At 43.7% G+C, this 10,279-nt stretch overlaps 1 protein-coding gene across 1 annotated transcript in view; it reads right to left on the bottom strand.

Annotated features, from left to right (window-relative positions):
- Positions 1-3,476: 3,476 nt before the first annotated feature.
- LOC108101622 overlaps positions 3,477-10,279 on the bottom strand; it is a 50,424-nt gene continuing 43,621 nt past the window's right edge. The window contains exons 2-6 of the mRNA XM_043209560.1: positions 4,381-4,552; positions 4,237-4,296; positions 3,986-4,176; positions 3,768-3,907; positions 3,477-3,536 (exon numbers count right to left, since the gene is read on the bottom strand). Coding sequence (XP_043065495.1) covers positions 3,477-3,536; positions 3,768-3,907; positions 3,986-4,176; positions 4,237-4,296; positions 4,381-4,463 — 534 coding nt within the window. The 5' untranslated portion in view covers positions 4,464-4,552. The remainder of the gene's footprint in view (positions 3,537-3,767; positions 3,908-3,985; positions 4,177-4,236; positions 4,297-4,380; positions 4,553-10,279) is intronic.

The raw sequence follows: 10,279 nt of genomic DNA, 5'->3' as shown, positions 1-10,279 counted from the left end.
GGCTAAAAAAACCAATGCCGGAGCGGCAGTTGGTCAAAGTGGCGTTGCGGTTTCATCTATGCGATGGACATATTTACCGTGGACGAATTGCGGCAAGAATGCATTGAGGTGGAGCGGAATTTCGGTCGCCGAGGACGCACCTCGTATCAACCACCATTGCGTCATCCGGTAGAGGATAGACCCCGAGTGGCCGAAGCTTGCGTACCGGAGCCTCAGGAGGATGCATATTCCTTCGACGTGGATAAGTTGCGTGGACGGAGTAGGAATCCATTCCGGACGGGTTGCTGGAACTGCGGTGCCGCTGATCACGGATTCCGGGTTTGCGAGGCCGTAGATCGCAAGCTGTTCTGTTACTGATGTGGCCGACCAGACACAGTCTTGCCAAAGTGTCCCGACTGCGCGAAAAACGGCAGACTGGAGAACAAAATAGTTAGCCCACCTAGTAGCTTTAAGGTTAATCTTAGATACTTACCTGCGGAGGAGAGGATGCGTCGCTACCTGGAAGCTCGAAACCGAATTTTCGCCCGACGACGAGAAGTAGTCGCGGCAGTCAAACGTGTGGAGTCAGTTGATCCTCGACCTTTTGCAAATATTAAGGTTTTTGGCCAGCCAATTACCGGCTTGCTCGACACTGGTGCCAGTGTCAGCTTGCTAGGCAAAGGTTGCAGAGGTCTTGTCGAGGCGTTAGGCATCACTGTCCAGCCCTACTTGTCGAAGAAGACCGGTCAATTATCGGACGAGCTGAGTTGCCTGTGGGGTACCGAGGGATAAGCAGGACGATATTATTTTATCTCTGTCCATACCTGGAACAGGCAGCTTACTTTGGATTCGATTTTTGGCGGACGTTTGGTCTTGCTCCAACAGTCGTAGGAGTTCCGGTGTCAGGAGGCGGAAACAAAGCCGAGGAAATTCATGCCAGTCAGATGGAGCAGGAAGACGAGGACGAGACGAAGGAGGATCCCGAGTCATGGAGCCTTTCTGTGGAGGAGAAAGAGGCTTTAGAGAAAGTCAAGATGGAATTCCTTACCTTCGAGCGAGACGGTCTAGGCACGACAAGCCTGGAACGACGATCCATCGAACTGGTAGAAGGAGCCCGAGTCTTCAAGGATCGGCCATATCCGATGTCTCCATCGAAGCAGAAGGTGGTCGAAGACGAGATCGATAAGATGCTTGAACTGGGAGTCATCGAGGAGAGCAAGAGTCCCTGGAGCAATCGCACGACCGTGGTGTCGAAGCCCGGGAAGGATCGGTTCTGCCTGGATGCCAGGAAACTGAATGCTTTGACGGTGAAGGACGCGTACCCTCTGCCCAGCATCGATGGATATTAGGATAGACCAGACGCATTACATCTCCAGCGTGGATCTGAAGTTTGCTTTTTGGCAGATCGAGCTCGATGACAGCAGTAAGGAGTACACCGCCTTCACAGTCCCAGGCAGGCCGTTGTACCAATTTCGGATGATACCTTTCAGATTGAGCAATGCAGCGCAACGTCTGGTGCGGCTGATGGACAGGGTGATCCCAGCGGAGCTGAGAACCAACGTCTTAGTCTACCTAGATGACCTACTGATTTTGGATCAAGACTTCCAGACGCACTTGAAGTACTTGGACCGGGTGGCACAGAGTCTGAAAGCAGCAGGTTTAACGATTGGGTTAAAAAAGTCAAAATTCTGCTTGAAGTCATTGACGTACCTGGGCTTCGCTGTTGGAGGTGGAACGCTGCGCATGGATCCTGGACGAGTTTCCGCAATCCAAAGGATACCGTATTCTGCGTCAATGAAGGAAGTGCGAGCTTTCCTTGGCACGGCAGGATGGTATCGTCGCTTCATCAACAACTTCGCTACGCTAGCGGCTCCTCTAACCGAATCGTTGAAAAATACAGGGAATGCCAAGTTCTCCTTGAGTCCCAGCGCCAAGCGAGCCTTTGATGGCCTGAAGTTGGCCTTGACGAAAGCGCCAGTCCTGGATCATGCGGATCTTAAAAAAACATTTTTTTATCCAATGCGATGCCTCCCACGTCGGAGTAGGCGCAGTGCTGTTTCAGCGGAACCAGGACGGGGCAGAACAACCGATCGCTTTCTTCTCGGCCAAGATGAACAAACACCAGGTCAATTACCCAGTCACGGAGAAGGAATGCCTAGCCGCAATCCTAGCCATCCGCCAGTTCAGGCCGTATGTGGAAGGGATGCCTTTTACGTGCATCACAGATCATGCGAGTCTCAAATGGCTGATGACGATGAAGGATCTGTCCGGACGACTTGCCAGATGGTCTCTGCAGCTGCAGGGCTACAACTTTAGCATCGAACATCGCAAGGACAGTGAGAACGTGGTTGCCGATACGTTGTCCCCACGGAGTTATTAGGGTTTGAGACCGCTGAATTCGCTGCGGAGGAGTTCGGGAAGTGGAGGAGAACAAAACACACTTACCAGATTTGGAGTTCGCGGTTGGACTCATATTCAAGCGCACGAAAATCCCAAACATGGACGAGGAGCTGGATGGAGCTGAATGGAAACTGTGGATTCCACAAAGCTTGACGCACTGCTTAATAGAGTGTGCCCATCCCAAGGCAGGCCATGGTGGGATGAGCAAGACATTAGATCTGCTGCGACGGCAATTCTATTGGCCAGAGATGACTATCCAGGTGCGCGAATTTGTCTGCGGGTGCGAAGTTTGTAAGGAGACAAAAGCGCCAAACTTCAGAATGCAGGTTGGATTCGGAAAGATGATAGATACGGAAAGGCCGTTCCAGAAACTCTACATCGACTTCCTGGAAAAGTATCCGAGGTCCAAAATCGGCCACGCCTGGATCTTCATCGTGGTAGATCACTTCTCCAAATATACCTTCCTCAAAGCTATGAGAAACGCGACGGTGCCGAACGTGATTGACTTCGTGGTGAACGAAGTTTTTTATAATTTCGGAGTACCAGAAACGATCCATTCGGACAATGGGAAGCAGTTCACCTCGAAGGCCTTCGAGGAGTTGAAGGATGGTTTTGGCATTCGCCACATCCGGACTCCAGTATACTCACCCCAGAGTAACGCAGCTGAGAGAGTGAACCGAAACGTGTTGGCTGCGATTTGGAGCTACCTGGACGAGGACCATCGTGAGTGGGACGTGCACCTGCCCGAGATCGAAGTGGCCACCCGGAACTCTGTCTTTACTCTGTTCTTTACCGTATTCGGCCATCACATGTTCCTCAATGGCGCTACAAATTAGCCAGGAGACTTAGGTCTCTGTGTGACCATGAGATGGCCGGGATGCAGACCAAGGACAAGTTGCAGGTCATCCATGCTAAGGTGCAGAAGCAGCTGTCAACGCTATGACAAGCGAGCTCGTACGCTAATTGCCAAGCCTGGACAGAAAGTGTTCCGCAGGAGTTTTGTCCTAAGCGACTTTAGTAAGGCGTTCAACGCAAAGTTCGCCCGAAAATTCCTAAAGGCAAGGGTGGTCAAAGCCGTTGGCAATAACGCCTATTTGCTAAAGGATCTGCAGGGTCGCAGTCTGGGGGTGTACCACGCCAACACATCCGGCTGTAATCTAAAAAGGGTATACAAAGTACACGAGCGCACGATAGCTACATCAAAATACTTCCCATCAAGCGTGGCCCCCGCGTTTTTTTTGTGAAAAAGTGAGTTAGAGTTTTATTTGTAATTTTCCTTTTGGAAATATAAATGTTTATTTTGTTTAGGGAAACCGAGGTCCCACAATAAAGGGCCCCGGGATTTTTTTTTTTGAAGAACACAATCTTTCTGGAGGAGGCCGAATTACATAATATTTATTTGGAAGAGACACGCTGCTGAATTTTTTTTTGCAAGGAGTACACATATTTGAAAACTCCGAAAATTTTTGAGGAACCAAAATTTCTTTTCGGAGGAAACCCACAACCTCTTTGGAAAATATATTAATTTCTGGAGGAGGCGCGTATTTTTTCGAGGAAGACATTTTTTGAGGAACATATAAAATATAATTTTTGGAGAAATACTCACCATTGACGACCCAGTCCACACTCTCGGACTCCAGATCTCCGGTGAGTCCGTTCCATGTCGGGGTGCCTTCGATAGTGGCCAATTTCCCTCGCGAGGGAAACCTCGTGTCACGAGGTTGGCCAGTCCAGCAACATACCTCTCCAAATTCCATGTGGTGCGGTTCCCTGGTGGGGGAAGCCCATTCGCAAGTCCTGAAATTAAAAAAAAAAAAATAATTTAATGAAATGTGTAGTCCTTAACAATTTAAATACTTTGTATTGTTAAGTCTATTGTGCGTTCGTCCAAAGATTCTCATTTGACCGGCGGTTTGTCTAAAACAAAAAAGGTCGCATTAATTAGAATAAAGGAATAGTGTGTGTAAAACTCCCACACCCTTCGGCGTCCCTTCTTTTTACATGGAGCTCCTTAGGATTATGTGACCAAAAATTTCAGCCGTATTAACCAATTGAGTTCTGCCGATATAAGGGTGGCAGAACATTTTCGTCGGTGAGTGTCCCTTCCTTTGTTGTAGACTCCGCTTTGACCGCTAAATATATTTATCCGGCGGTTGATTGTTGATTCCGAGGCCTAATGAGCAATAAAATTTTGGATAGAATTAATTAGAAGCAAAATGTTAAATATGGATAAACTTATATGAATTATTAAAGGACAGTTTGTAACGATGAGTGAATAAGTTATTTCTGTGGGGGAGATGGAGTATTATTCAGGGGCGCACAGAAGTAGTCTGGGGCCCGGCACAAAAAACTGCGGGGGCCTTCAATTTTGGGAGATTGTCCTATCGCGCGGGGCCCCCATAAACGTGGGGCCCGGGGCAAATTGTCCCCCTTGCGTTGTGAGACATCGATCAATCGATTTTATGTTGTCGGACTGCGGGCATTGGGGAGAACTCGGCCCAAAGGGGATCATATACGTTTTTCAATTAATTTATGAATTTTAAACATAGTTTAATCATTTTGTGCAATTATGGGTCGTGGAACGTCACTAAGTCACAAAGAACAGACCCAAATACAAAGCTATATTGACTGTCACCTTTCTGTAGCTAATATAGCGGAAAAAATTGGAAGAAACAGAAAAGTCGTATACAATTTTATAAAAAACAAACAAAACTATGGAAAAAATATGAAAGGTCGCAAGACAAGGGTCAAAGCAGGTGTTGACGCGAACAAAACTACTGTTTGGCGAGTTATTTCGAAAGCTAAACATCTTAAATGTTTGAAACTTAAAAAAAACACTGCTTTACCCTAAGCGAAAAGAAGCTCGGTTGACCTTTTGCCGCGTCAATATGTCATGGCGTAACGAGTGGAAGCGCGTAGTTTTTTATGATGATTATTATTTTTATGATCTGAGGAATATGCCAACCGCAAGGGCGATAGCAGGGATTGATGAGAACGATGTTCTTATTGCAACGTTTGCCGACGACACTGCCGTGCTGACGAGAAGCCCAATTATTCAAACAGCTTGGCAACCTCTACAAACCTATGTTCACAGCTTCGATAACTGGGCAAAGAAGTGGAACATAGGAGTCAACAGCAGTAAGTGCGCAAACGTTACTTTCTCAACGAGAATTAGTCCTGCGGTGAGATCACTATGTCGGGCTCTACACTGGAGCACAAAGGGTCCCACAAATACCTGGGTGTCATACTTAACAGGACGCTCAACATCCAAGCACACACCACAATGGTAAAGCATTCTGACCTGCAGAAGACTAAGCGAATGGAGTGGCTGCTCTCACCGCAGAACAAGCTGACCCTGCGCAATAAGATTGCAATATACAAGGCGATCTTTTGCCCTATATAGAAATACGCTTTCCAAACATATGGCAGTGCAGCGAAGTCCAATTTAAATAAAATTAGGGTGGCTGTTCGGAGCAGAACGCCAGCACATAATTTGATGCACATAGGTGTAGGGAGTTAGGAGCCGCTCTTCAAGCCTCTCTTTGCTTATCTATGTTATCTATCTATTTTATCTATAATTGTCAAAGCGACGGTATAAATAAGCCGCGCTTTCGGCTTATCTCGCCTCAGATCAACCACCTCACTCAAGCTATTACATATCTCGCATACATTGTTCGCGCAACACACAAACCGAAGAGTTGCAGCTCCAAATAAATATACAATTAATTAACTAAACCTATTCGTGCGTTTGGTTTCTTACAAGGGTGGCATGTTCGTTGTCTTCCCCATAAACATTTTGGTGACCCCGACGTGATATTCGTTCACGTAATATTCGTTCAAATCGGAGTCTGCAACTTAGTTTTCGTTCGTTTTAATTTCGCTTAAAAACTTTGTCATTTGTCGTCGTTTGCGGGCATTCGGTCACAAACACACAAACGCGCATACAAAGTGCATTTAGCCGGGCGTTTGATTTTGAACATTTCGCGCTGTTCTTTCGCTTTTGCTAATCGGACAAAATCTGTGCAAGAACAACAACAACTTGTACATAGGTTCCGTAACCTTTTTGTGACGCTTGGTGCCTTAACATTTTCGCGCTTTAAATCACAGGGTGTTTCGTGCATCGTGAATCCGTTCAGAAATTACCTTTTATTTTTTATTTTTTCGCGTGATTTATAAAATGCCTAAATTTGTGAACGAGATTCAGCTTCAAAACGGCCCTAGTGACATAGAATACTTTCGTGCCAAAGTGCAATCCTATTTTCGGCAAATCAACGCGATGAAGGATTTTTTGGTGCCCAGCAATATTAATCAATTTGATGAGGCCGATATTCTCGCGCGGTTAAAATGGATTGACGCACAAAACTTGGCATTTGATTCTGCCCAGACATCGCTGGAAAGGCTGGACTTGGCGGAGCTGGAGCTGGACACAAGGCTGGAATTTTCGGAGGTCGTCATGGATGTGGAGGCTAAGCTAAATCGACGCTTAGCGGCCCAACGCAAATTGCCATTTGCTGGTGCCACAGCTGGCAATTCTACATATCTGGACAAAATCGTTTTACCAAGGTCCACTTCTGATGCCAAGATTATCGATGATTCTCGCAACACCGCCCCCGTAAAACAGGACTTGCAGGAGCCACTGGCCGACAGCAAGGTCATGTCGTGTGTCTACTCCATGACCAATGTCTCTGTTCCACCACCGATGCCTCCACCAGGCAGGCAACCACCCACCCCCAGCGGAACACAGAGGAACAAGGCGGCGGCTGGAGCCCTGGCAGCTATGAGGGCCCGAAGCGATTGCGAGGCGAATCACCAAGCCTACGACATGCAGGACGATGCGAACGACGAGCTGCGATTCATGTTGCATCAGCGGGAGCGACGCAAGGATCTCGATTGTGTCTTTCTTTGCTGGTCTGGCTCGTCTATCGTGTTGGCGTGGATTCGGCAACCTCCGAGGGAGTTTAACGCTTTTATATCCAACCGAATCGCAAATATTCAGGAGATGGGAATGTCTTGGCATCATGTCCCAACTAATCTCAATCATCGTTTCGCAACTCAAATTGGAGCCGTTTGCATGGATATTTCTATATTTCCATTTCGATACATGTTTCGTTTTATTTCGAATTGCAGAGCCAAAGCTTTACCTTCAGATGGCCATCTATCCGTTGAGGAGATCAACTCGGGGACCGTACTTCTTCTAAGGAGCATCCAACAGGTTCACTTAGCCAAGGAGTATGGGTTTCTCAGCCAGAGCAATTGGCGTTGGACGCGTTCAAGAAGTCATACCCGGCGAGGACGGCATCGTCAGAGTAGCTATGGTCTGAACGGCTACGGGCAGCCGCCTCCAAACCGTTCTGCTCATCGACTTCCATATAGTTGGAACCGTACCTCTTCCAGCGGGGGGAGTATGTTCGGAGCAGACAGCCAGTCCCTAATCTGGATCGCATAGGTGTGCCGCTGCAGTTGCATATTTGGAGTCCGCTCTTCAAGCCTCTCTTTGCTTATCTATGTTGTCTATCTATTTTATCTATTATTGTCAAAGCGCCGGTATAAAGAAGCCGCGCTTTCGGCTTATCTCACCTCACTCAAGCAATTAGTTATCTCGCATACATTGTTCGCACATAATCGAAAACATAAAAACGAAGAGTTGCAGCTCCAAATAAATACTTAAATAATTAAAACCTATTCGTGCGTTTGGTTATTTACAAGGGTGGCATATTCGTTGTCTTCCCCATAAACAGTGGCGCTATCCAAAATGTTGAGGAAAATTTCCGGCGTCCCTTGGTACATCCGAAATAGGGGCATCGAGAGGAACCTAAAGGTCCCCAAGTCCGACGAGAAGACGCCTAAAAAGATGCCACCCAGCCGATTTACCTTCAAGGGTCATAACATAAATGTATATGAATGTAGTAAAATGTAAGATATTTTCTAATTTGTATATGTGATCATGTGATCTTTTTTGTTTTTGTTTTTCCTATATGTAACTAGACTAAGTTGCCTCAGCGGTAACAGTAAACTCGTTAATACCAAATACAAATTTTTACAAAAAAAAAAAAAAAAAAAAAAAATGTTCTGAGGAAAGAGACGCATCAATTGGAGCGTTTACATAGTCGAGTAGGCGGAGTTATGGTTTGGGGAGCCATATCTTATTATGGGACTTGTGAACTCCAATTCTTATTCTCACACATGAACGCAAAAGCGTATCCAAACACCCTTAAAAAAGCTTTTCCACCATTGGAAAATTTTTTCAATCATTTGCCTTGGAATTGTACCATGGCAATCATGTGATGTGATGTAAGTGATAGGATTTCTTTTTTTATGATAAATTTTATGAAATTATTATTATGAAAATATTTAACACAAAATACTATTTTTTTTTTTACTTCAATAAACTATTATTTTTTTTAAAGTGAAATTTTTTTCTGATTTTTTTGGCTTTTTCAGAGGTATTCTCGCGTAACAAGTTCCATACGTAGTCGCCCAGAGTATAGAGCTGGGAGAAAAAATTTTTAAAGCATTGTGATAAAAGCCTAACGGTATATTTGCTTAATATATTTTAATTAATAGATATTGAACTTGCATTAACGCTTTTAACGGTGAAAAAATATTTTCCCAATATGTGATTATAAGGCTGTGAAATATGCAAAAACACGCGTTTTTGGGACATTTGAGTGTGCGTAGAAGCTGATTGGCTATTGATATTAACAAATCCACAAACTTGTATTCTTATTTTGATTAGTAGAAGTGAAAAATAAGAAAAATTCAACTTAAACATTTTTTTGTCGCACAGTGTTATACAAGGTAGTCTCGTCGGCTGCCTAATCGTTCGGCTTTTTAGTCAGTGCGTTCGTGCTTGTTGAAGGATGAGCACGCGTGCGGACGAATTTTTTTAGAGTATTAACCCTTGTGCAAAGATGTCGTTCTGCCCTTGGCTGCAAACTTTTTTGTAACATATCGTTTCAGATAATTTTAGTGTAACAAAAAATGTAAAGGAGAAACTATTAATAGCTACTATGAAACATTAATTTAGATATTAAAAAAACTTACTTTAATATTGACATTTATTTTAAAATTAAGAACCTAAACAAAGAAATAACTATCCAAAAATAAAAACAACGTTTAATTTAAAACTCAAAACTATTAAAAATTAATTTATAAAAAACTTCAACTCCTATTATTATAAATGAGCAATTTAAGACCCATGCACCATCTAAGGGCTAAGCAAAAAGCTCTTTTGTCGTTTCACTCGCACTTACTACGCAGACTCCTCACTAAAAAGAGTTTAAGTTTTTTATAATATAATTTTTAATAGTTTTGAATTTGAAAGTAATCATTGTTTATGTTTTTGTATGGATTTTTTTGGCTTAATTTTAAAATATATGCGAATCTTAAAGTACAATTTTTTAATATCTAAATTTATGTTTATATTCTTAGAAGCTTTTAATAGTTTATCCTTAACCTTTTATGTAATACTAAAATAATCAGAACCAATATTTAAAAATACAATTTCCAGCTCCTTAATTTTGTCCATGAAATTTATGGACGGTTTTATAAGGCCTCCAAACGATGACTTTTCGGCAATCTCATTCGAAAGTCTCATTTTTTTAATAACATCGCTTGCTATGTACTCTAAGACATAGCAGCAGACATGTCTGTTGGATAAAATAAGACCCTCTTTCCTCCATTCTTTAATATTTGAATTTGGTTCTCCGTAAAAGTGTTGGCAAGAGATTTGTCTAATTCCTTATACTCCTCAAGTTGACATCGTAAATGACTTTTTTCTTTTTCCATCAGACGAATCTTTTTCCGCTGTTTTACGTTTTCCAAAAATAGTGCACGATCTATAACTTTGTCCCTGAATTTCAAATATTTTTTTTTAGCATATACTTATTTATTTTAACAC

This window comes from Drosophila ficusphila, unplaced genomic scaffold, assembly GCF_018152265.1.
Source record: "Drosophila ficusphila isolate 14025-0441.05 unplaced genomic scaffold, ASM1815226v1 contig_197, whole genome shotgun sequence".
Lineage (NCBI taxonomy): Eukaryota > Metazoa > Arthropoda > Insecta > Diptera > Drosophilidae > Drosophila > Drosophila ficusphila.
This window is presented reverse-complemented; position numbering and strand designations above follow the sequence as displayed.